Source organism: Eptatretus burgeri, chromosome 2, assembly GCF_056783735.1.
Source record: "Eptatretus burgeri isolate ZD-2024b chromosome 2, Ebu_testis_v1, whole genome shotgun sequence".
In the NCBI taxonomy this organism is placed as follows: Eukaryota; Metazoa; Chordata; class Myxini; order Myxiniformes; family Myxinidae; genus Eptatretus; species Eptatretus burgeri.
This window is the reverse complement of record NC_140962.1, coordinates 15,525,402-15,552,694: the sequence shown is the minus strand read 5'-3', so window position 1 is coordinate 15,552,694 and position 27,293 is coordinate 15,525,402. Positions and strand designations below refer to the sequence as shown.

At 44.3% G+C, this 27,293-nt stretch overlaps 2 protein-coding genes across 16 annotated transcripts in view; one reads left to right on the top strand and one right to left on the bottom strand.

Moving 5' to 3' along the window:
* Positions 1-27,293, top strand: part of LOC147031473 (U2 small nuclear ribonucleoprotein B''-like) — a 121,004-nt gene that overhangs the window by 73,697 nt on the left and 20,014 nt on the right. For 3 of the 7 annotated variants that reach the window (XM_085863765.1, XM_085863774.1, XM_085863760.1), the window contains 3 exons: positions 15,719-15,802; positions 16,299-16,378; positions 17,085-17,508. In XM_085863765.1, the coding sequence (XP_085719891.1) occupies positions 15,719-15,802; positions 16,299-16,378; positions 17,085-17,244 (324 nt within the window). In that variant the 3' untranslated portion in view covers positions 17,245-17,508. Of the gene's footprint in view, positions 1-15,718; positions 15,803-16,298; positions 16,379-17,084; positions 17,509-27,293 lie in introns of those variants that run through there. The other 4 variants (XM_085863757.1, XM_085863784.1, XM_085863791.1 and 1 more) reach the window with 2 other exon arrangements.
* Positions 20,870-27,293, bottom strand: part of LOC147031472 (apoptosis-stimulating of p53 protein 1-like) — a 135,350-nt gene continuing 128,926 nt past the window's right edge. For all 9 annotated transcript variants that reach the window (XM_085863627.1, XM_085863670.1, XM_085863655.1 and 6 more), the window contains one exon: positions 20,870-22,144. In XM_085863627.1, coding sequence (XP_085719753.1) covers positions 22,103-22,144 — 42 coding nt within the window. In that variant the 3' untranslated portion in view covers positions 20,870-22,102. The remainder of the gene's footprint in view (positions 22,145-27,293) is intronic.

Genomic DNA, 27,293 nt, shown 5'->3' with positions numbered 1-27,293 from the left:
ACGTACTCTACTTACTACGACGTATGATAGCGTACTTTAGCGTTGTACTCACGTATACCAAACTTACTCATACCGTATTTGACGTGCCCCAACGTTTTAGACACATTTTTCTTAGGTCGGCATACGCTGGCAAGATCGCCAAGGTGTGACCTCGATGTTGTCACTTCCATTTCTACGGCAGTTATGATTTGAATCGTTGTGCGTCAGCCTTTTAATAGGCTACGCCACGACATCGTCGGCGATGCGTGCAACGCGCTATGCCTAAGTTAGACTATCGTTGGGCATCGGTTGTGTAGGCCGACAACAGGTTCAGCATTCGTTGGTATAAGTTATCTATAACACAACGAAACGTTCTGTGTCCGTTACCAATGCGTTATACATAAGACCAAGTCACTATGAATACGTCCGAATCTTTAAAAAAAAAACATCAAAAGTTCAACGTAAGCCAGCGTTTTACATACATTTTAATACGTTGCCATCGCTGGCTAAAACGTCAAGGTGTGACCGGGCCTTTAATGATGACGTCATAAAAACGAATATGACATCATTGTGACGTATCATATGTGCGGTAATTCATCTCTGCTAATGCCTTGTTCAATTCCCGCAAACAGAATTCAAAAAACTTGCCTAGTTTCGGAGATCATTTTTTAGGCGATTTCCATTAGCGGAGATATTTTGACGTCATAACTTTTTTTCTAGGAGGAATTTTCAAAATCTGAGATGGTTACTGCCTGCGCGTGGGCTTTCTGCATATACATATATGCCAAGTTTCAGGAAGTTTCGATGAAAACTGTCGGCTGTGAAACAAACTAGTTTCGGAGATAATGGTATAGGCGATTTCCATTAGCGGCGATATTATGACGTTAACTTTTTTTTCTAGGAAGAATTTCCAGAATCGGAGATGGTTACTGCCTGCGCGTGGGCTTTCTGCAAATACATGGCACGTTTCACGAAGATCTGATGAAAACTCTGGGTTGTGAAACCAAAAATGTCAAAAAATAGGAATGGCGTCATAAAAATTGATATGACGTCATAGTGATGTATCATATGTGCAGCAATTCATCTCTGCTAATGCCCTGCTCGATTCCCACAAACAGAATTCAAAAAGCTTGCCTAGTTTCCGAGAATTTTTAGGAGATTTCCATTAGCGGAGATATTTTGAAGTCATAACTTTTTTTTTCTCGGAGGAATTTTCAAAATCGGAGATTGTTACTGTCTGCGCAGGGAATTTTTACATTTTTACGCCAAGTTTCAGGAAGTTTCGATGAAAACTCTAGGCTGTGAAACAAAAAAGTCCACAAGAACAGCAACGTGAGTAAGACTTGGAGATCGTCCATGAGGATCTAAAAAGTTATGGCCCAGACACACACAGAAGTGATTCCAAAACACCTTCTCCTATTGAGCGGGAGATGGGCTACGAAAGTACAGTCGCGCCCAAAAGTTTGCATGCGCTTGGGCAGAATACAGTTGACTTCCATTTATACCTCTTTTCTCTACAATAATCATAATTCTTTCCATTCCTCGAACAATTTAAACCATTCTTCCTTGTTTCTATCAAGGGTTTCTGCAACTTTTGTACTTTGGATGATTTTATTCACAGTTTATTTCATGATGTGACAAAAATAGTGGGTCAAAAGTTTACATGCAGCACACTCTAATGTTGTCTCATACTTTGTTGCATGGCCTTTAACCTTTAGAACTTCAGTCAGTCTTGCAGGATAACCAATCAGCTTCTTACATTTCTCTGAAGGTATTTTAACCCATTCTTCTTGACAGTGTTGGTAGAGTTCAGTCAAATTGGTGGGTTTCCTCCATTACACTCTCTTTTTCAATTCCGTCCACAAATTCTCGATTGGATTTAAGTCCGGGCTTTGAGCTGGCCATTCCAAAACATCAACCTTGTTCTGCTGAAGCCATCCAGCAACCAACTTGGAAGTATGCTTTGGGTCGTTGTCATGTTGGAAGGTCCAGCGACGTCCGAGGTTCAGCTTTTCGAGCGGACTGCTTCAGGTTCCCTTGGAGAATTTCCAAGTAGTCTTCCTTCTTCATGGTGCCATCTATCTTGTACAGTGCTCCTGGACCACTATCAGCAAAACATCCCCAAAGCATGATGCTACCACCATCATGCTTCACCATGGGTATTGTGTTCATCGGTTTGAAGGCCTCTCCCTTCTCTCGCCTGACGTACTATTGGTCATTGTGGCCGAAAAGTTCCATCTTGGTTCATCAGACCAAAGGACACTCTGCCAGAAGCCCCAATCTTTGTCCTTGTGCTTTCTTGCATATTTCAGCCTGGCTTCGCAGTGACGTTTTTGAAGGAGGGGCTTCCTTCTTGCTCTGTAGCCTCTGAGTCCATTTTGGTGCAGGACCCACTCACTGGACGGTGGACAGTGACAACTTTGTCCCTGAAGCCTCCAATTCTTGGCACAGGTGTTTCTTGGTAGTCTTGGGGTTGAAACGCACCTATCTGACCAATGCCCTCTCATCGGTTGGTGTCAAGTTGGGCTTCCGGCCTGATCTTGGAAGGATTTTCGTTGTCCCTAGGTCCCTATACTTCCGCACAATCGTCTGGACGGATGACCGTGGCACTTCTAGTTGCCTAGATATGGCTCCTAGAGAAGTCCCTGACTTGTGCAACTGGATAGTGCTCTTCCTCGGGTCTTGAGAGTATTCTTTTGCCTTCCCCATGTTGGCTCAAGTGTAAATAGGGCCTGAATAGGAAACCTTGGCCCTTTATACAGCCGCGGGAGCAGGAGCCAACCTATTACATAAGAATTATAATCAGCAGAGAATGGGGGACACAATACAAGTGATAGAAGGCCATTTCAGAACATTCTAGGCCTTTCTATAGCCAATCATGCAGTAAGTCACCTTGGTGTATGTAAACTTTTGACCCGCTATTTTTGTCACACCATGAATTAAACTGTCAATAAAATCATCCAAAGTACAAAAGTTGTAGAAACCATTGATAGAAACAAGGGAGAATGGTTGAAGTAGTTATCGGAATGGAAAGAATTATGATTATTGTAGAGAAAAGAGGTATCAATAGAAGTCAACTGTATTCTGCTCAAGTGGATGCAAACTTTTGGGCCCGACTGTATGTATGTATATGTATGTGCAGTGCCTATAGAAAGTCTACATCCTCTTTCAAAATTTTCATCTTTTGTTGATTTATCGACTGGAATTAAATTGCATGAAATCAATTTTTTTTTTTTTTTACCTCTGCCACCCAAGGCGGAGGAGGTTATGTTTTCGCATTTGTTTGTCTGTTTGTGTGCAAAATATCTCAAAAGGTTGTGGACAGATCCATATGAAATTTGGTGGGCCGGTTCGGTGCGTGACTAGGACAAGGTGGGTCGGTTCGGTGCGTGACGAGGACAAACTGATTACATTTTGGTGAATATCCCAATCCGAGAATTATTTAATTTTAAAAGTGATTCTTCACCTTTGAGAGATCGGGCCAAAAACGATATACGACATATTTCAAAAATCTGTTAAGCGCGATATATTCTCGTGGAACAGGCGTTGCATGGCTGCGGTATGCGCGCTACCGAGTGCCCTTCTCGTTCCACCTTTCACACATCGTTACCCACAACTTCCAAGTTAATCAATTAATGAGAAAATATATACAATTGTGCTGTTTATCGTTGATCACCCTGGGGTGATGTACTAAATTTGGTTTGTGTGTGGACTCGCTAATTGAGACATAATATATGTGCATTTGTTTAAAAATAGAAATACCCTCACCCCCCCCCTCTAAAAAAACAGACTTAAAAATGGTGTTAATGCGGAATTTTGTTCTTTCCATACCAAAGCCAGAATACTCATGGCACTTCCCCACTGGACGGCCAAGCTAAGTCACTGCTTGAATCAGACCAGTTGCCTTGTATTGAGGCCCTGTCACACCTTGCCGATTTAGCCAGCGTATGGCCGACGTTTGAAAAATTTGCAAAAATACGTTGGCATACGTTGAATACGTTATGGGTAAGTTTTGTATACGTTAAGAGCACGCTGAAGCACGCTGGCATACATCGTAGTACGCCGAGCTCATCCAAATTTTGTGCATGCACAAAATTTTCCATGTGCTCGGCGTATGACTCACACGTTCCGCATACGCTGGCCATAAGTTGTAGGCACGGTATGCGATTGTTGACACACGTCGACACACATTACTTGTAAGTTACTCATGAGTCGAAACACGTCGAGGTAATGTTTAGCGTACCCGAAACTTATTTCTAACCTATGAGTAGCTTGCTTTGAACCTATGTGTAACGTATCTCCAACGCATATTGATGTATGTAGACTTATTTGACGTCTTCCGGATGACCACAGAACTTGCTGAACGTGTTTCTAACTTACAGCTACCATATAATGGCATATCGGCAGCGTTTAGGGGAATTGTATAAAAATGGGGTTCACAGGAGGAACCCGTCAGTGTTTCCAGACTCCATGGTGAGTAGATGTCCATGTCATCCGAGAGATGGACGATCCGGCAAGGCTGAGATGAGAATATCTACGAGCTGTCCTCCAACATCAACATGGCCTCATCGATTTGACACTGTACCAGTTGCGTGCCAATAGAGCCAGGAGAAGAAGAGGTGAACGGAGGAGAAGGAACTGGGTGAGACCATGGATCGGGAGGTGGTTATGATTTGAATCGTCGAGCGGCAGCCTTTTAATAGCCTACGCCACGTGATCGTCGGCGATACTCTGCCACGCTATGCATAAGTTAGACTATCGTTGGGCATAAGTTGTGAATGCCGACAACACGCTAAGCATTCGTTGGTATAAGTTATCAAAACGTTCTGTGTACGTTATGCATACGTCCAACTCGTTAATATGTGCCCAAAACTGAAAAAAAACCATCAATAGTTCAGCGTACGCCAGCGTTTTAGATAAATTTTGATACGTTGCCATACGTCATCGTATGGTTGAATCGTCAAGGTGTGACAGGGCCTTTACCAGTGGATGCAACGAGCCTTCTACCGAAAATCTAATGATGTTGGACATAGATCGGCCATGGACTCGGGTTGTTTTGATGGTGATTGGTTTGAATAAATAAGGTTGGCTGAGGCCGGCGTATTTAATGCGTTTCGGAGCTTCCGCATCGTTGGCCGCTCCAGCCATTGAGGCTGTATTGTAAACGTGTGATTTGACAAAAGTGTCAACACAAGTGCAATCCCAGGTTAGGCTTTTCCCATTCTTGTATGGGGCAATGGTCAAGCCATCTGGGCGGGTGTTTTCGCCAAGGTCTACACCAAGGGTTCCCAACCTGTGGTACATTTGTACTTTCTCGGTGGTATGCGGCGTGGTACGCGGCAGCGTGTTTTTTATTTTATTTTTTAAACGCATTTTTTATTTTACTTCTCTCTCATGCAGCTTGCGCACAATCATTAAATTTATATCGAAAGTGGCTGTACACCGACAGCTGTTTGTTATCGGCCATTGTGCACAAGTCTTATTATTCGTTTTGTCTCTCCACGCCACACTGTCATCATTGCTTATTGCCCGGCTTATTGTTACCGTTATCGTTCACAAGCATCATGTCAATGCGAAAATATTCGGAGAGTTATCTCAAGTTGGGCTTCACCTCCATCCAAAAAGGTGAATTAGAAGCTCCACAGTGTGTGATTTGTGGAAAAGTTCTCGGCAATCAATCTATGAAGCCAAGTCTATTGAAGCGCCATTTTGATTCTGTTCATCCTGAACACAGCGACAAGGACCATGATTTTTTTCGTCGGAAGGAAAATGCCATGAAAAGAGCACGGCTTCGATGGCAGCGGCAGTTTCCAACAGCAGTCCACGGCAGCCGTAAAGGCATCCTACTTAGTTACACTGCGAATTGCAGAACAGAAAAAACCTCAGAAAAGGCTCTCAATTTGAGACTTTTCGAGAAACTTTGCGAGGATTTCGACTCCGACCATAAAGTTCTCTTATTCCACACCTGAGGTGAGATGGTTATCCCGTGGAAATATGGCGGAGCACGTGTTTGAACTGAGAGCTGAGCTTCGTGAATTCCTTGAAAACGATGGAAAAACCAAAGACTGTCGATTTCGTCGCTGCTTTGAACGACCCCGACTGGGCAGTGCACCTGGCTTATTTGGTCGACATTTTCTCTCAGTTAAACGCCCTGAACAAGTCTCTTCAGGGGACTGGCGCGACTATCATCGACTTCATAGACAAGGTCAAGGGATTTCAGGAAAAACTCCGTCTGTGGAAGACGAATGTCGAATCGGGAGTGGTGGTCATGTTTTCTTACACGGCCGATATTCTTCAGAAGCGTGAAAAGAATCCCCGAAGGGAGTTCATACAACTGGTAAAAGATCACCTCGCTTATTTGGATGAGGAATTGAATTCCTATTTTCCGGATCTCAAGGAACTGGATCTGAAAATGATTCGCAACCCATTTCGCATGAATGCATTGGATTTGCCACCTGGAACAGGACTGCAGGAAAGCTTGATTGATCTACAGAACGACTCCACAGCCCGAGATCAGTTTGACGAGATGAATCTTGCGGACTTTTGGCGTGGAATGTTGGGGTCTTACCCTAAGCAAGCTGCCCTGGCTGTTCATTCGCTCATAGTATTCCCATCTACATGGCTGTGCGAAGCTGGGTTCTCGTCAATCGTTATTCTAAAAACAAAACAAAGATCCCTACTGGATGTTGAACATAATGTTGGGTGCGCTTTATCCAAAACAAAGCCTGACATCGACCTGCTTGTGGGCAAGAAGCAGGCTCAACCATCCCTTTGACTGGACATTTTACACAATCAAATAGGTACTTACTGTCTCATTCTTTTGTTCAGATCAGATTGCTCAATGTCATAGTTGTGAATTGCTACTATTGTTTAACTCCCCATTGTTGTATCTGTATCGCAAATAAATACTATTTTAGGTGAATTTTGGTACAGTGGTACTCGGTGGGACCACGAACATGTGAAATGGTACCCCAGTAAAAAAAGGTTGGGAACCCCTGGTCTACACCAAGGGTTTCCAAGACAGATGGTATCCCTGCCCCATGAAGGGCACATTTGACCGCATCGTTCAAGGCTGAATGTCTAAAAGATTGACCGGCACTGAAACACACGACAGAACATGGTGTCTGAGTGTATCCTTTATGCTGCTCTCGGACTGATGCTCCATCTCATCGTGCAACCGTAACTCGTAAAGACTCAGGGTCAAGCTGTGTTCCCAAAGACGGAACGGGGATTGCATGAAGCCACATGCCGCTTTCCTTAGTGGCTGCGGCCAAAAGACGGGCTCTGGTGACCTGATCCGCACTGTTCAACAGGCTGACAAAAGACACTTGCCGCCTCAACGTCCCATGCTTTTTGGCTAAGCTGTGACAGGCCTTCGGGTTTGCAAACACTAATGTGGGCTGAACTTTCTGACAACACCGCCGCTGTCAACTCTCCCGTTCATGCCAAACCACTTACGTGGGACAGAATGGCATCGACTAAGGGGTGGATTGTCAGCAATGAGGAGATGAAGCCAGGGAGAGTGATATCAATAGCTCTCATGAAACGCAGACCTCCCTGCTTAACTGGGAGCATCACTTGCATCCAAGCAGAATCGTTGAAAGCAACAGAGATTTTACGAATGGTTTCGCAAATGGTGTGGTCAAAAGCTCCTAGCTGTGTACCATTCAGGTTGGATGGAGACGCACGCAAGATATACACGAGCTTTGGCAGGGCGATACAGTTTTTGAGCAGCACAAATGCTTTGTGTGCGTCAATTTGCTCCAGATGGCAAGCCATATGGATCAAGTCATCGTGCTTCTCGAGAATAGCTTTGGGTGAAGGACTCTGAGATCGGAGCACCAAGAAGAGTACAGTCGTTGATCAAAGCAATCATGATATCAGAGAGCACTGACTTGAATATGGCCTCGGTAAGTTGACAGTCATCCAGCGATGCATGGATGAAGATGGTCAACTTGCACTTACCACCATTGATCTCGAGGTCAATGTTGGTCAACCGGGCAATGACATTCTGGAGGTCAGCCAGCACTTTTGTGGGTTCAGGACGTAGCTCAGCCCTGAGATCTTCAGAAAAAGATCGGACTGTGGCCTTGATTGTGAGACGGTGCAAGATACTGCCCACAGCAATCAGGCAAACACCACCATCCTTGGTTAGAGAAAATAAATTTGCACCGAAAAAAAACAGGACGCACGATTTCGGAAACCTCTCCCCACAGGACCATGTTAATGAATAGGGTAAGAGAAGAAAGTAAGCAGGGGCCCCCACATCAGCAGGTTCCTTGCCCAAAAGAGCCTGAAGATGTCCCGGTCTGAGCCCATCAGGGTCATCAGCCAATCCAGATGGAAAAAGGTTGACCATGATTTTGACGGAATGCTCAGAAAGAACCACTGGAGTGGCGAATTCACCTTCGGGCATGGCTCGTAGGTTGAGGTCAGGCGGGACAGCCGGGTGTTTGGCTTTGAGGGCTTCGGTTGTTTCGGCTGATTGTGGGGCATGCCCCTCACAAGACACCAACTCTCTGATGGCCCCCTTGATATCCATATTGGCAAATTTGGCTTTCACCCTTCTGTTGAAGGGCTTTAAGAGGCTTGATTTATGAGGTTGAAGGGCTTTACGAGGCTTAATTGTGGAGTTGCCAGAAAGGACAACGAAGTGGTGGCAAGGCGTCCATTGCCAAAAAATTGTCCACTTGACGCTTGACTTTACAAGTCAATGAGACATCGGGGGAGTCCAGATCCTTTTTATCGGGCACCCGAAGGCCAAAGTAACAAAAAACAAGGAGGCGATACCAGGCCAAGGGGGCCTGGTTCTCGAGGACAATGTCACGGAGTAGTTTGCCAAGAGCATTGGTGACCAGGATATGAGCACCCTTGAGTACTTTTATGGAGGACCCTAAAATTATTACCGCATTAAGTAGGTGGCAAAGTCCATTTCTTTTCCTTGTATTGGAAAAATATTGTAAATAAATAAATATTGTAATAAAAGAAATATTGTAAATATTTCCTTGCAACAGTTATATCCAACCAAAAAGACAAGCAGTCATAGACTGGTACTTCCGAAATCGTCAACTTGACCTCTGACCTTGTCTAATAAAAGCTGTCTCTAGAGAAGGTCGCGACGGAAACCAGAAGTTTCTACGATGATTCTGCACCAAACCATCAAAAATCGTAACGTCGACCAAAGCAAAAATCTCCATTTCTCCACGCAATTATTTAATATTATTTTATCAAAGTCACAAAACCGTAATATTCGGCCATCCACCAACATTCTTTACATAATCCGACGGCTTAGCGAGTCAGCCATGCGCCGATAACCTTTATTGGGATAAAAAAAATGACTTTTAAACACCATCTTTATCGAAAACACCGTCAGCGCGCACACGCAAAACCTTTACGTGACTCAACGACGCGTCTGCTTGAGCGCGCTGCACCACGTGACGAGCCGTGACGCGGTGAGTGAAATATTTTTTATACAATCTTAAAACGTCTCCAACATCCGATTTTTACCAGAATTTCGACAACCGAATGTTAAGCGTCCTAAGTGATCGTTTTAACTTCGATTTTAATTTTGTCTTCGGTTTTTGCGAACTCGTAACGTCGATCGAAGCAAAAATACTCCATTTCTCCACATGAATTTACGGAATTATATTTGACCTCACTGTGACCTTGACCTTTGACCAATTTTGACCAAAATCTAATCAGCACTAGCCATCGCCCTCCTGAATCACGTGGTGTAATTTGACATTGGTAGCTTCTTCCGTTCTCGAGTTATCGTGCCTACAAACAAACAAACAAACAGAAACGGAAGGCATCAATATACTTACGAAATCTTTAGATTTCGTAAGTAAAAAAAAAGAAAAAGACCTTGTATCAGTCACGTTTCCCTCTGTGACTTCCAAGTGAAAAACAAATTGTACAAATTTCAGAAAGTTGATTAAAAATACAAAACTCGAATATCTTGGTTCGATAAGTGTCCACCTCTTGAGTTAATACTTGGTGGAAGCACCTTTGACAGTAATTACAGCTGTGATTTTGTTGGGATAGGTCTCAACCAACTTTACACGCCTTGATTGGGCAATATTTGCCCATTCTTCTGTACGAAACTGTTCAAGCTCAGTCAAGTTTTGTGGAGAGTGTTGATGGACAGCAATCTTCAATTCATGCCACAGATTTTCGATTGAATTGAGGTCGGGGCTCCAACCGGCCCACTCAAGGACAATTATCTTTTTATTCCTTAGCCACTCCAGTGTAGCTTTGGCTGTGTGCTTCGGGTCATCGTCATGCTGAAAGGTGAACTTCCCTCTCAATTTCAGCTTTCTTGCAGAGTGCAGTAAGTTTTCCTCTCGGATTTTTCTGTATTTTGCTCCATTTATTTATTTTTTTGTATTTTCTGTATTTTTGTATGTATACATCTGAAGATTGTAGAAAAAACAACAACACAGGGCTGGCCCAATCTCCGTCAAATTTTCCATACGTGTTGGTGGTGGTACCCTGGGTCAAGTTGTAGTGTTATGAATTGGAAGCTTACTGCACACAACAGCCAGTTCCTATAGATCAGTTATATTGATAAGTATGTGTTTCTAGTTAGGGTCTCGTCCCCTATGTCTATTGGGAATTAAGTGTACGTGCGCTGTGAATTATTTTATAGATAGGATTTTTACAACAATGCCCATCTTCGTTTTTACAACAACAACATTCTGATTTCGGCATTGTCTGCGCTACTTGCTCACTGGCGGAGTCAAACATGGGTATGGCGTCCCTCTTTGGTCAATCGGCAAGGAGCATGCGTCTCACCTACCCCATCCCCCACTCAAGACCATCACCATTATGCACGTGGCTGGAGGTGAGGAGGTAGGCGGAGTGACAAACACCTCCGATCGGGACTCCACCCGGAAGGGTGGGAGTTGCCCCTCCTACCGTGGGCCTATCCAATGGAAGACGGCCAGAGAATCACGCGATGGGTCCGACCAATCAGGAGGCGAGTGGCCAGGAGAAGCAGCCCCTCTCTCCTGAAGAGGAAGAGTGTGGTGGTCTGGACAAATGTTGAGGAGAGGACTGAGTTCGAGAGATCGTGGCGTTTGTCAAGCAGCCGGTCATCGTGCGCGAGACATTTCCAACCTGGCATCCAAAGCCAGTGAATGGTTGTCAACAAGAGTGCGTTGTGGAGAGACAGAGATCGTGGCGATAGCGGTCTGCAGTCTTGGTGCTGGCAACGCCAAGGTTGTGGGTTTGAGACCCCCCCCCCCCCGTGGAGGTTCAGGGAGGCGGGACAGGTTCCCCGGCCCGGCTCTACTGATTGAAGACCTACCGAGGTCCATTTTGTGTGTGTGTGTGTGTGTGTGTGTGTGTGTGTGTGTGTGTGTGTGTGTGTGTGTGTGTGTGTGTGTGTGTGTGTGTGTGTGTGTGTGTGTGTGTGTGTGTGTGTGTGTGTGTGTGTGTGTGTGTGTGTCCCTGGGCCCTGTCTTCAAGTAGAATCGTTAAGTGCTTGCATTATTGTACATTGGTTGCATTGGTTTTATTTGGTTATAACTCTGCTCTGTGTTCCCCTCCCCGATTATCGTTGTAAATAAATACCCCTTTTGTTGAATGTACCAGCTCGTTTCTGTGTTCTCAACACCCGTTGAGAATGTTAGCACGAGTGTTGTGTAACCCCAATTAGCAACGACCAGGATCTGATGTCTGGAAAGCTCTTTGTCATGCTCGCCCTCTTGTATCAGTCATGTTTCCCTTTGTGATTAGCAATTCCCATTGTTCTTTCTCACCTCCCCCTGAGCATTCCTTGGGAACATGGTGAATCCATATGTTTGATTCCCACGTACATTCTGATGAGATGGTGATAACATGAGAGACTTTGTTGCTGCGGGGGGCATGTGCGCAAAAGTTGAGGCAGAGGGAAGCCTCACCCCAGGAGCTGGGGGGAGGGGCTTCAGCTAAAAAACCAAAAAACAGCCATGCTCAAACAATGAGTGAGTGAAGTGACAAGTAGCTGGCAGTGAAGCAACGAGGAGTTGGGCTGTTGTGGTTGTCAGCTGCTGTCTGCCCAGCAAAGAACTGGAGAAAGTTCAAGAGTCGTGGGGGGGGGGGGCGGCGGGGGTTGAGGACTGCACCAGCTGTGCACGGGCGATTTGCATAACAGCCTGACCGAACATTTAGCCCATTCATTTTATTTATTCTTCTGTCTCTCTTGTGCCCGTTATTGAGTCTGCATGCTTAAGGTTTCGCTTAAGGCTTATTTATGCGAGTTACTGTCTGTCTTGTCCAGCACACGTGCTGATCGGACCTTTATATTTCTGTATCATTTTAGCTGATTTGGACTTTAGTCCAATGAGCTTATGTGGATTGAGCAGTGTCGGTCGGTCAGTCAACACTTCAGTCATTCTCGTCACCAGGAGACCAAACACACGATTTTGATGAAACTTGGCCACAAGCTTCATATCTGATTCCTAACGATGGTTTATTGACCGCATCACAATCTGTGCTCATTAAGGGGTGCGACGGGGTGACTGGTGCTCCTGATGTAGGTGAGCTTCAGGACTTGCGGTACTATTTTAATTCATTTCTCTACTGTGTCTCCATTTGCGTTATTTATTAAACCTGTTATTCCCTGTGCGTTTTGAGATACGTAACCAAATTTATTTTTAAATCGTACGTGCATTCTGAAACCGCCGCAAGACTAAATTATTTATTCACCACCCACACCACACCACGGAATCGCCATGCATGTGGAATGCCCATGCTTCACACCTTGGGAGTTCCTCACCAGTGGTCTTCCGACGCTTGTTCGGGAGACTGATTCTGTTACAATACACCCAGCCATAAACGACTGGTCACGTATCATGACCCTCGCTGGAGGAGAGGGTATTGCATTTGGGTCCGTTCGTTCGTTTGTCGGTCTGTCTGTTTGTCCGCGCAAAACTTTAGTGTTTTTCTCTGTAACCGCTTGTCAGATTGAGACAAAATGTTCACCAGAAGAGCGACTATTAATGTAGAATATTTAATTGATAATTATGACATCATAAGTCACGTGGTGTGGCAGCAATGTTGGCAAAAAGGGAAAAAATTGGACCTGTGTATCTCCAAAACCACATCAAGGAAAAAAAAAACTGCAACATGGCACGTGGTAAGTACTCACGGGGAATGTTTTTATTTTTTATTTTTTTTAAATGATGTCATAGGTATTTTCGTTATGACATCACAATTGCATATGTAGAACGTTGCATCTGATCAGTATGAAAAATTTTGAGGGTCATCTTGGGATAAAATGGTCCACAGAAAATTTTTTTTATGACATCATCGTTTACGTGATTCAGCAGCCATATTGTTAAAAATAAAAAATAAATAAATGAAACTTCCAAAAAATCCATTCTGTAATGACGAAACAGATTGAGGCGAAACTGCACGTATGACCACCTATTCACGAGGGACAAAACGTTCACACATGACATCATAGGTCACATGGTTTAGCAGCCATATTGGATTTACTCGAAAAAAAACCTATAAAAAATTGTCATCTCCAGAATAACCTGCTGGACAGATTGAGGGGAATATCACACAAATGTTCCCCAAGCCTTGGAGATACCAGGGTATTCACGAATTATAATTGATGTCACATGGTCTACCAACAGTCTTGGATTGAGCGAAAATCTTAAAATTATTTCTCATGAACCGCTTGATCGGACGGTCCATGAGTAGTCAGCACCAGTTCAGTGCTGTCACGGGAAGGTCATTTTTTGAACGTCAGGTACAGGTTCAGCTTTGGGAAGAATGGCCATTTGGTGCTTTCCTTTTCAATTCAGAACTTTGGAGTAGGACTGCTTCCATAGTTTTCATTAAGCTTCCATCCAAATTTTGGAATATTTTAGCACCTATTTATTCGTATTCAATTCACTAAGCATTCAAAAAATTTCCAAAATCGAGCAACTTCTGGATTTCTGAAACAAGGAGCATGTGCATATGATGTTGGTGTATAACAGTGGAAAGTATCTCCTTGATTGTTGAGGGGGGGGGGGCAGAAGGAGCGAGATTGAAAGGCAGTTCAAAAGAAACAACCAGAGGCCAATGACCTGTCTGACGTGTGAGAGCAACAGGCCTTGTACCTTGGCTTCATTGTGAGAGATAATTTTGAGAGAATTTGATTCTACAGATTCCAACAGATAGCTGTGACACTGGGGCACCTGCCCATGATGGGGATTGGGGACTTGAGCCTTGAGATTATTCTGGCTTGTTTAAGGATGTATATACACTTTGATTTTTGGTCTTACCGAGTGACCAAAAGCTGCTCCATGTGGAGAAAGCAAATTTCTTGACTGCATTAGCCTTGCCCCAGAATTCAATGTAACAGGGTTGCGATGATTGGTAAGGTAGCCGCAGATGGCATGGAATATACGTACTTGTGCGTGAGTGAGAGTCTGCTTTTGTGAACTCATTCCCAGGTGGAATCGATATCGGATGCTGTGGAAATGGCAGCCTAATCATTTTTGCGAGAGGGCAAAATGCAGTACCTTGCCAGTTGGCCTGTACGAATAGCCATGTTCTTTGGTGCTGAGGTTTGTCCGTCACAATGGCCACGGAGAGAGAGATATGGGCTTTGTCAAGAACACAGCCAGAAGAGCCAAGAGGGTGACATGAGGAACGGAGAGGTTGACTGCTAAGTTAGTCATTACTATCGGTACCTTGGAGGGAAGACATACAGTATAACCAGCTGCAGAAATATGGGTTGGTAAGTTTACAGATTGGGTCAGTCGGAGCGCCCTCGCTGCAATGCCATAGCTGGTTGTGGCGGAGCTGGCATGGTGGTAAATAACCTTGTCAGAGATGAGGAACAGTGAGTGGGTTGGGATGGATGGATCATGCGGGTTGGATCTTGTTTGAGGAAATAAAAGGTATATAAGAGAGCCTTTGTAATTCTGTGAACGGTACACCACACAGACAAACCTCACATGGTTGTGGAGAGGTTTTTTTGCACTCAGAGGTATTCTCGAGGGTTAGAAGAGGTTTGTATGGACAAAGGACAATAAATATTGGAGTTCTTGACAAAGACAGCAACCACACCACTACCAGCATTGGTGTGAGGTCTGTAAAGATGGAAGAGAGAATAGGCATGGACAGACACAGAGGAATTGGAGACCTTCTGTGAGGGATGTTTCCATTAGGTATACAATGTCTGGTACTGCTGCTGCTATGACTACTCTGACTACTACCACTACTACTACTTTAATGGTCCCCATTAATCTGACCTTCTTGTGGGATTAGTTGCATGCATTTTTTGTCCCAAGCAACTTCTCTCAAATTCCATCTCGAACCCCAATTTCACTCTGCCCTTCGACTCCTTTCAAACGCCTCCATTTCAACGACGATCTTTCAGCAAATTCTCCTCCCATTCAGAGCACATGTCCCAACAACCAACAAAATGTTCTTCCTGTATCTTTTCATTAATGTCCCTTAATCGTCCCCCACCTTCCGATTTCCTCATTCATCCTCCTCTCCTTCAGAGATTCCTATCGGCTCTCTTGGCATCTGGCATCTGTGGCAATGTCTCCTCTTCCCTTATCAAGCCCTGAGCCTTCATTCCATCCAGGAGAACCAGACATTACCATTTTGTAAATATTCACCCTCGGCCCAACCAGGATCTTTCCATCATGTACCACACTATAAACACCACTCCACCTACTCCACCCGACCTCGTCTCTTTTCATTTCTCTGGCACATGTTTGATCACCATGCATAATTTCTTTTCCAGGTCACGGCAACTCACAAGACTCCCCATTTGGCATCTGCTCCTGGAAATCCTATAGCATCACATGTTGATGCAAGTACCTCTTTGGTAAGTGTTGATGCAGTTATTTTTGAAATAACTTTTCAACATTTGAACTGTATTCCAATGTGCGAGTTTCGACTGTTTATCTTGGTTACTTGTAATGAGAGCATCAAATGTTCCACATCCAATATAAGTGGTACTTTTGATTTTTTTGATGGGATTTCCTGGTATGAGGTATGGTGTGAAGGTGCTGTTATTTAAATTCCGGTTTGCTGAACAGTTCTATGACTGACTGACTTATAATTCCTACGGTGTTAAAGATCCTACGGTGTCCTTCGCGAAGAGTAGGTGAGCTATCGCCGGCACCATGAACAAATTACAAATTCCTGCCCTAACCAGCAGAGGGTATTACACCAGCAGCACAGCTGCACCCTCAACCAACGATATCTGCAACCTTGTGCGACATACAAATTAAGATGTGATTCTTCAAAATTTTCCTTTATAAAGCATCTTTGTTTTTTATTAATATTCCGAGGATGAACTTCTCTTTCGGTTTCTCCAGATGTCGTCTCACCACATCTTGTTTGTCACAAATCTTCCGGACAGTTCGTCATCCACCATGCTTTCCATGCTGTTCAGCCAGTGAGTACTTTCCAATATAGGATATCCATCTGTCTGTAGCTTTTACGAGTGTGTAAGGTATTTGACCACGTAACGTTGTGCGAGACTCGGTCGTTGCAATGATTGAGCTAAAATGGTGAGTGGTGGGGAAATTGATTTAGTCAACTGGTTGTAAATATAAGGTCTCGTTTGCAACGCCTCACGACTGAGTGCAGAATTTTTAAATCTTGGCATATCTTTGCCTCTTAAAGATGTTTTTTTTTTGTGCACGTCTTAATTCAACTTGCTATCCAGCCGACTGCTAGGAATCTTAGTGTAATGGAGCAAATGTGGATGTCACCAAAACTCCCTAAATTAATGTCGTGGAAATAGCGCCACCTTTTGGTGGTAGCTGGTATTACAAATCATCATCATCATCATCTATCTTGTGATGTGGACTGCAGAGTGTAGATTGCGATCAATAAATTTTTTTCAAAAATTATAAAGTGCATGTCCAAGACTGTGCCGCAGCACATTGCTCACCGATGGTGGGCTGAGAAGGGTACTCCCGCCTGGTGTTTTACTCAATAGGACACAAGCTGTGGCATCGAAATGAAAATGAGCTCTGCCGGAATTGATGGTTCAGTTGAAGCCTTAAACGATGCATTTTTATGAAGTCCATTTTACACATGGATGTAGCATCATTCAAATGCCTGTGCAAAACATTGAGGCTCCATTTCATTGTCAGGTTTCCAGGCTGGCGGGAAGTGCGGGTTGTCCCAGGACGACCAGATATTGCTTTTGTAGAGTTTGACAATGATCAACATGCTGCCATTGCCAAAAATGCTCTCGATGGCTTTCCAGTCTTGCCCTCTCATCGCATGCATGTGGTGTTCTCTTCAAAGTAGTTTGTAATTTGACCTTTGAAGTTGGTGCATGTGACTGGTTGCAGAGCATTAATTTTTTTGTTGTTGTTGTTCACATAATTGCCTTGAACGAGGGTGTATCAATTAACCCATATCTGCTGTACAAGTTTCTCAAGGACTGGGAATTTTGGAATGCAAACAAAAATTGTTGATTGAATGAAGTAATATTTTCTTATTTTACTTTATACACTATTTATCTTTTTCTTTCCACTGAATAAAATCAAAACTATTGTATCAAATAGACCATTTATTACCTCTGCCACCAAAGGTGGACGAAGGTCATGTTTTCACCCCTGTCTCTGAGCACGATATCTCAAAAAGTTGTGGACAGGTTGGGTGTGCGACAAGGAAGAATCGATTCAATTTTGGTGAAGATCCGGATCTGATAATTTCTTAAAGAGCAGGTTGCGGTTTCACCAAACGTGTTCTGAAAATTTATCAATATGATTATATGTGCATTAAATAGTTCGATGCAAACTATTGTGGTTGCCTAACTGTTGGGAAAATTAATGAAATTTAACTCCGAAGTTGTTATTTCTCGAGGCTGTTGAAAAAACAAAACAAAAAACAGCTGCGTGCCCATATATGGATGGTGACGTCACGTTCTCCAAAACAAAGTGGAAGCTCACTTTTTCATTGAAGAAGTGTCCAGTTCAGCAGGCCGTTCTTTCGCTTTTTTTTGAGCTTGTAACTGTCTATTATCATTTTTTTTATTTTGAATTCTTGTAGAACAAAGTTATTTGGATATTTGTACATCATGCCTCGTGCGTGTGTCGTCATGTTTTGCGAAAATGGCTGGAAAACGGGTAATCGCTCCCACTGATTCCCGAAGGAATCAAACAATCGCCGGCAGTGGATAAGATTTGTACAAAGAAAACGGGTAAAGAGGACCCTTTGGATAGACTTGTCATTTGTGGTGACCATTTCACAGCCGAGGATTACGAAGGCATAAACACATCTGATCACCACTCTGTGAATATGAGTTGTTGGTCGACAAGTTCTCCAGGTACTGCTCTGTCACAGAATCAATTGTTGAGTTTAAGTGAGAAAATCCTTGAAATATATTCTTAAAGAGAGCATGGAAAAACACATAAATAAACTTTCTAAAAAACAAGCATGAAAAAATTTCTCAACAAATCAACTTATTGTTTATTAAATTACTTTTTTAACAGAATAAGCAAATTGGGCTATTTCATTTCAATTGTAAACAAGAGAGAAAATTGATCAATTTTCCACTTTTTTTTTTTCTTCTAAATTTGGTAGAATATTTCCCAATGAGGCTAAACATGTTTTAGTATTTATATGCCACAACAGTCTCTTGAAAGTTGGGGTTTGTTCTAACTGTTCACTTTCGCTGGGGTCAAGCTCGGCTGTCAGAAAGACTTCAACGCCAAGGCTTCGGTGTATAATATATTTGGATCCATTATTGATTCATTCTATTTCTGATTCTTGAGTGACTAGAGAGTTGGTGGTGGTCGTATGGTAGCTTAGCTGCCAGGGTAGCTGTCATTTCTTGAAGCGCGACTGTCGCTGATGCAGTGCCCCTCTACCAGTACACACATTGGAACTGGTACTCATTTCGCCAACCTCAGAAGCATAACGGGCTGAGTCAACCCCCTGGTGTATTAATTCAGTGGCCGACGGGGCTTGAACTCAGGACCCTAGGATCCCAAGCCACCACCCTAACCACTGAGCCAACACCAGGCTACTAGAGGGTTTAAAAAAAATTATTATATCAAGTCACAGACGAATCAAACTTTACATTATTTTATTCATCGAACAAGAAAATGAAAATCTACAAACTAATCTGTCTGGTGGAGTCTGTCAGTGTGAACTGCCGGACAGTCAGTCCTGCCACTTGTACATGAAATTTGCCGTTTTCTGGCACTTGCAAGTGGCTCAAATTTATATGGCTCAGGGCCAGAAACTCCATAGTATAAATTCCCATCATCCTCCGACTCGTCCTCGGCAATATCGGAATGAAAACACTCAATTTCATCACCGCTGAAATCACTCTCCGATTCGCATCTCGCCATTGTTTACACGCCGTTTCCGAATGTTCACGAAGTTTTCGGAAAACGTGACGTCATAGCATCTTCGGTAACTTCTGGACTGTTTTTCGATCGCTGACAAAAGCTTTGACCTAAAAGTTAATTTTAACATATTTTGAGTTTCAAATGTAAGAAAATAATTGCCCAACGATTATTAATGTGCTTACAACCTTCGAATCGCGTGAAGTCATCAGCGACCCAAAACCTGCTCTTTAAGTGATTCTTTGCCAATGAGAGAGAGAGAGAGAGTTCTAAAACGATATATAGCACGATATCTCAAATGGTTGTGGACCGATTCAGACGAAACTTGGACACGTTGGGTGTGTGACAAGAATTGATTCAATTCTGGTGAAGATCTGATAATTTTTTTTTTTAAAGTGATTCTCTTGGTGGATGATTTGTGTCGGTGACCATAACAAGCTGATTCGATTTTGGTTCAGGTCTGGATGCAGATCCAGCCTATCGGTGGGATAGAAACTGTACACTGTTCAAAATGCTGGAGGTATGCACTCTACCAAGTGCCGTTGTTGTTCTCACCTTTGGATATGCACCACACTTCACATCTCTCCGAGATTCTACAGAATATTCAGCTCAAAATTATTGGCATCTATAATGAAGCTCGAGCATAAGAACCATATCTGTTTTGTAACCCTTTTAAAAATTCTTTTTTTTAGCAATGCACTTGTAAACCTTGTAGTTTTTTTTTGAACCTTTTACTCCTGCTTTCTTAATGCTCAGACAATGCTATTCCAATAACCCTCTCCTGGCAAAACTCCCCAAATCCAGGCTTGCTGCACACCTGTTTGTAGAACCTGAAGGCTACTCAAACTCCTTTTTCCTCCAGGGCACGTGGTGGTACATACACTCTCACATCATCCCCACCATAATCTATTCTATCTCCCTTCACCCTCACTTTCAGGTTTCTTAATCTCAATCCCTTGCTCATTGTATCCACCTACTGTCATTACACGCTGCTTTTTTCACCATGTTGCCCCTTCCCCAAGCCACAATTATGTACACAAAATTCCCCTCCCAAAAGTTCGCTCAGGTGGATACCATCCTTCGGAGAGATGCCAAGCGGGATCTCAATCTCAGCATGTGCTGGTACGCCAACCCAATTCGAAAATTCCTGCCTTAAGTCCCTAACATCCATGGAGCATATATTTCAAGTTTTAGCCAAGCAATTCTCCCATAATCCTCCTTACCTTCTCATTCAACCTCAAGTGTGCAATATGTAGATAACCATTGGATTCCGTATGACTGGTGTTGGTTTAATGGTTAGAGTGGTGGGCTTGGGATCCTAGGATCCTGAGTTCAAATTCCACTTGGCTGTTGAATTAATAGCAGGTGGGGTTGACTCTGCCTGTCATCCTTCCAAGGTTGGCAAAATGAGTGCCAGCTTGCTGGTATCCTGTGTCGGAGTGACGACCTGTCCAGGATTGTGCCCAATAACCAATGGGACTGCTTAGGCAGCACCAACGCTCTGCATAGAGTATGGTCCCAATGGATGGATTGAACTCCATGGAATTTGTACTTTTCAATGATGTAAAAACGCATCCATTCAGCAATGTTTATTTAAAGCTTACAAGTAAAACATCAGCAGGTTACATCTAAAGTAGATCACTGTCTAAGAAGTAGCAGTTGAAAAGTAAGAACCGTTTACATGAATAATTAAATAGTGCATAATACTGAACCAGTGTCATGCATACAAAATTTTATCCACAGCAAATGCTCCCGCTTGGATGTGCAAGCATGAAATCTCTTTACCTGAGCTAAAAAGAAAACTTTCCAAGTGCAGAAATTAGTGATCCCAAGCAGAATTTCCAACCACAGCACAACAGTGATGTACATTTTTAATATTATTAAAAATAAAAAAATAAAGCTCCAAAATGTGCTTTAATCGATTGAAGGCATTCCTGCTGTTTTCGCAAACTCATTTGTAGCATATTGCACACACGCACACGCCGCATTCCAAAAACGAGCCGTTCCAAGCAATGAACATGCGCACACCGTCACAAACAGATGCCTCACACAAATGCATCCCGATTTTCCACCTTTGCCAAAAATTCAGTGTTGATGACCATTTTTAGGTCACTGATTAGTGTAAAATCAGGCCATTGAATAAAGACCTGCAGACCCTAAAATACCCAGGCTGCATTAACCTTTCATTAGGGTTAATTCCACAATGTACATTGGCTGGAGACTGGGCAGTTTACAAAAACAAAAGCATCCAGGTGTGGCACCAAACAAAAGGCCACCTGATGGCCATACCAGAGAAAAAGACATGATAAACTCGTTTGGAAGGCTGTGCAAATGTCAATACACAGGGAATGTAAGAGCAGTTTCAAATGTTAAAAAAGGTGTCAGGAAAACGGACAGAAAAATTTGAGTTCCAGACCAATCTGTTCAGGAGTACGTGTCAGTGGGGAGGAAGCAGACAGGTACAGGAAATGCTGCCAAGCATATTTGAAAGCAGAACAGGCTGATGAAGTAGAATTTCAGAATCTATCTTTGGCAGATAAGCAACACATCCATCGTTTCTCAGTGTTAAAGAACTTTACTGCAAAAAGACAGAACAGAACAATGAAAGTTTTTGAATCGAGTGTGGCGTCCATGATGGACTGCAGTATGATGGGTTCCGCCAAGCGATGCAAAGGAGAACAGCTTTTGCAATGTGTGGCCTCTTGATCCTCGGGTTAAAAAGGGAAAGTTTTTTTTTTTCAAACCAAAGTCAACGGGACAGGATGATATGGCTGGAGGTTCCCGAGATAAATCGTGTTGGCCGGCTCTCAGGCAAGACTCCTTTGGCGTGGTCTGATGCGAGGGAAGAGCTGGAGCAAAGGAAAAGAAATGGAATTAAAATAAAAAAATTTAAAAATGCAACATTGCAGGTTATTTGGAGTTAGATTCCAACAATGACATGATAATAGCAAATCTTTTCGAATATTAAATCGATGACCAATATCGCATTAAAAATTTGTTACGAAACAACACGACAGATCAAATGTTTTCATGCAAGTAACGGTGAAGAAAATAATTCTCAATTTTGCAAAATTTTATTATTCCACAACCGAACTGCCGATGCGACGATGTCCAAAATGAACATTTCAAATTTTCAAATGATGAAGTACCAAAATCTTTTGAATTTGCAATATCATTCGTGCATTTGCTTTCATTCAATTCATCGCTTTATTAACAATACATTATTACATTCAGGTCGTGCCTCAAACTCCTGGGTTACTTGCACTTGCTGATCATACAGTCACCAGTGCCATTCTGATGTGCAGAGCCATTGTGCTCACTGTTGATGGACTTGAATCATAGTATAATTGTATGATTTGCACGTTGAAAACAATTATCTCTATCAACATATACAGTGCATGCAATAAAATACAAACATACTACTGTACAAGTACTGCCACTGAAAAAATAATTGTACATTGTGACAAACATTTAAGGGATGTACATGTTTATATATTGTTACGAATTTGGAATTCGATTGCACACAACATTCAGGTTCCTTTTGTCAGCTATGCCGATAAGTGCTTGTTCACAAGATAGCTCACCTTCCATTGTTTAAATGTTCAGAAATCGATTAGATGCGCTGCGGATCGATTTAATAGTTAGGGAACGAACAATGGAGACATCCCTCCCCCTCTTCTGCGAAGAGGAAGAAGAACCCTGCCGTCCCGTGACTCATGATGTCAACAACTCCCTCCCACCCGTGGTTGAGCAGGGGATGCAGCACGAGGGCATGAGTCATGAGTCACGCCGGGAGCGGGGGAAGGGTGGGAGAAGGATAAGAGGAGATCTTTTCTTTGTTAGTGTTCGGAGTTGAGTAGTAAGCTTTTTTCTTCGGCAGGGAGTAGTCGCTCAGCAGACCTTCAGGTCCTGTTTGGCTTGGGTTAGGGTTGAGGCCTTCGGAAGCTTTTTGCTTCGGCTGGCTCAGAGCTTCGGCTGAGGCCTGACTCAGGAGGAGGCTTTTTGCTTTGGTGGTTCAGTGGGCCTTCGGCTTCTGTTTGGCTCGGGAGAGCTTTTTTTTGCTTCGAGCTGCTTTGTTTGGAAGAGAGTTGAGCTGGTTGCTTGGCTCGAGCTGCGAGTGGTGGCTTCTTCTTGGTTCGTGGAGCTCTTTGTTCTCCATTTTGGTTCCCGGCTTGGTGCGACTCAGACCTCTTCTTGGAGGTGGTTCCTCGGGGAAGCGACGCATCCACGGGAAAGATCAGCGCCTCGTCTCACCAGCAGGTGTTGAGAAGCGCGGGAGGATTAGCGGGAGCTCGGGAAGTATTGCGGCTCACGGTGATTGGATCCAGCTCGCTCTCGCTGGAGCCCGGGTCCAAACAACTTGAAGACCACACGAGCTGGAGAGGTTCGAGATAGGCTCTGGGTTTCAGCTCACCTGTCCTCCGAGCTGGAGCTTGTTATTAAAGGCCTCTGCCATCATTTCTTGGGTGTGTGTGTGTGTGCGTACGTGTGTCCGTGAGCCCGTCTAATAAGTAGGAAATTAAGTGCTTTGTGTGCTGTAAAGGTTTGCATTGCATTTCGTATAGACGGTCGTAGTTCTTTTGTCGTGCTTTTGTTGCTTGTATAATTGCATAAGTGTTTTGCCTTGTTTAGTTGCATACGTGTTTTATTATAATAAATGTCCTTGTGTGAACGTAAACCTGTTCGCTACGTCCTCTTCCCTTAATTGAGCTGCCATCTTGCACTCGGAATATAGTTGGTTTTTAAATCGCCGGTAAAGTGATCGGGTCCAATACCCCGCTGCGCGATAATACCCTGCTCGGTTATCCCAAAAGGAAGCGAGCTGCTTCAGCCGCTCGTTTCCAAGCGGTCCCGTTGAGGTACAATCTCTCGGTAACCTACCCACGCGAATAATTAGGTAAATCGAAGATTTGGCGATCAGACCCTGTGGAGTGCGGACAAGGTTGTGGTTTGGTTAAAAACACACCCGTGGCTGGTTTCCGGCGTTGATCCGGAAAGCCATGACTAGATTGTCCGTTCAGTGGGCGAAGCGGCCGCTATTGGCTAAACGTGGTCACTCGCACGCCGACGGGCGGGAAATCTACAAAAATATATATATATATATACACACACATACACACACGCGAGAGTAAACTAGACGACCAGTGAACCTGTTGGGTTCCCATTGTGACAGCGGTTGATGAAAATAATAATAATAAAACTTTTAATATTATTAAGTGGTCAAACTTTAACTTGAAGAAAATTTGAGCATTTACCTCAGGAGTCATCGTTCGGTCAACCGCGTTCGAGGTACATCAACACATGCTCCATAGTTTGTCCTTGCGCTTTGTGCATCGTCATCCCAAAACATGACTGAATCGGGAATTGATTTTTTTAATAATTTTTTTCGTTGCTCGAAACTTGATGCCACACTGCAGGCGAATGGTGAGTAAGGTGGCCCGAAAAATTTTGCGCTATCCTGTGCCGTTTTGGCTGTATTTCGGGAACATGCATGCATATATGTATATGTATATGTATATGTATATATATATATATGTATAATATAGTTGCGAATCTACCCTGCCCAGCGTGCGAACGACCGCTTTTCAATAATAGCAGCCGCACGCCCACCGGACGAGCCGTGACTTCCCGGAACAACGCCGAGAACCAGTCACGGGTGTGCCGTCAACGCACACCACGGCCCAGTCCGTATTCTACCCGCGCGCGACAGGGTAAATCGCAGAATATCGAAATACCGAAGTATTCGCGCGGGTAACCTACCGAGGGACTGTACCTCGGCGAAGGCCTGGTTGGACACGAACCGCTTAAGCGGTTCGTTCCGTTCTGGGATAACCGAGCGGGTATTATCGCCAGACCCGATTCTATTATCAGTATTCAAAAACCAATTAGTATTCCGAAAAACAATATGGCGCTTCAATGGGAGAAGATAACACGACGAACGGGGTACATTTAAACCAGCACATTTATTTTGCACGTATACAAACAATGCAGGTATTATACAAGCAGGGAATTCAAAACACGCATGCGGTTGATTTGCAGAGACTGCGGGATGGGACAAAGACACAAGCAAGGCGAAAACACGACAACCGACTATTGTTTTACCATGTACATGTACTTAAGCAGGTTTTACTTACGGGACTTGGCGCCACAACATTCATTCAAAAGAAAAGCAAAGAAAAGACCCCCTCACAGACAAGGGAGTCAGACTGGGCCCATGGGCCTTTAACGTGGGGCTTTGGTGACCGAGAGGGCCCCACGAGACCGTTGCAGGTTACCTGCACCCTCGTGGTGCCTTGATGGGGCGAGTTGCGACGTCCCGTCCCCACGGCAGCTAGCGTAGCCCCGGTTGCGCTCAGGCCTCCCGCGTGGCAGGCAAGCTCTCTCCGGCTCTCCCCACCGGCACGCGCAGGTTCGTGCGACACAGCAGGGCTGCGCCTCCAGCACACGTCTCCTTTGCGACGCCCGGACCTCCACCGACTGGCTGTTCCAAGTTCCCGACTCTGACACGAGCTCAGACCTCCACGCAGCTCCTTGGCTTCTCCAGACTCTCCGAACCCCAACAGACTCTCTCGACTCACTGCGAACTGGCGCTCCGCTCGCCCTTATATCGGGTCCGTGAGGCGAGATCTGACCTTCGATCCCTCACCTCTGACCTCTGCGCGCAAAGTGGACGTTGTGGAAATCATCGGCGCTGCATGGCAAGAGAACCCTTGCCTCCGACCTCTGACCTCTGCGCGCAAAGCGGACGTTGTGGAAATCATCGGCGCTGCACGGCGAAAGAACCCTTGCCTCCGCCTGCAGCGATGCCGTATGGTCGGATCTCGCTGCTGCTGGCGTAAAGATGGCGTCGTTTCGGAGACAAAGGTGAGGTGGTTTGTGGTGCGGAGATGTTGACGGTTGCTGGCAAAGTGGTGAGGATGGCGTGGTTTGTTGAGAGGCAGGTGTGGTTGGTGAGAGCGATGTTTGTGGTGGTGATTGTTGTGAAGCGGTTGATGAGAGCGATGTTGGTGGTGGAGGTGGTGGAGGTGGTTGTTGTGAAGATGTTGTTGAGAGAGATGTTGGTGGTGGAGGTGGTTGGTCCAAAATAACGATAGCAAAGAATAACGGCTAACTCAAAGATCACAGCCCCGATAACACGAATAATCCCATTAAACAACGGTGGGGATATCAAACTGAACACTGACTTATCGATCTAACTGAACTCAGGACCTTTATGGTGTTCTGCAATTTCCACAGCCATAACAATATATGTATGTATATATATATATATATATATATATATATATATATATATATATATATATATATATATATATATATATATATATATATATATATTTCTTCTTCTTCTTTCGGCTGCTCCCATTAGGGGTCGCCACAGCGGATCAACCATTATGATCCGCATAGTGATTTGGCACAGGTTTTACGCCGGATGCCCTTCCTGACGCAACCCTGGTCGCTTCTTACGATAGGGATATGTATGTATATATTGTTGCGAATTCGCGCCCGCCGGCGTGCGATCGGCCACGTGACTCGAATCGCGGCACGTCGCCCACCAGACGGACAATTCTGTCGTGACCCTCTCGGACTAACGCCGGGAGCTAGTCACGGGTGGGCCTTTCGGCCTCACCACGATCGTGCCAATCGGCTACCCGCGTGGGATAGGGTTGTTTGCCAAATTCGACCTACCTAAGTACCCACGCGGATGGTAAACCGGGCGATCGCACCTTGCCGCAGGTCGACTCCGGACACGGGCCGCTTAAGCGGTCCGTTCCGTACTATCGGGATAACCGAGCGGTGTTATCGTCGGCCTCGACGGTTCCGATTAATTATCGGGCGTATTGAGCCCACGCCGAACCCGTTACATGAAGCAAGATGGAGATTCAAACGAAGGAAAGGACGCAGCAAAACGGGGAACAATTCAACATAATGCACTTTATTTACACGACACACGAAGAGCACACATATATATCAATTTAAAACAAAAACAACAATGCA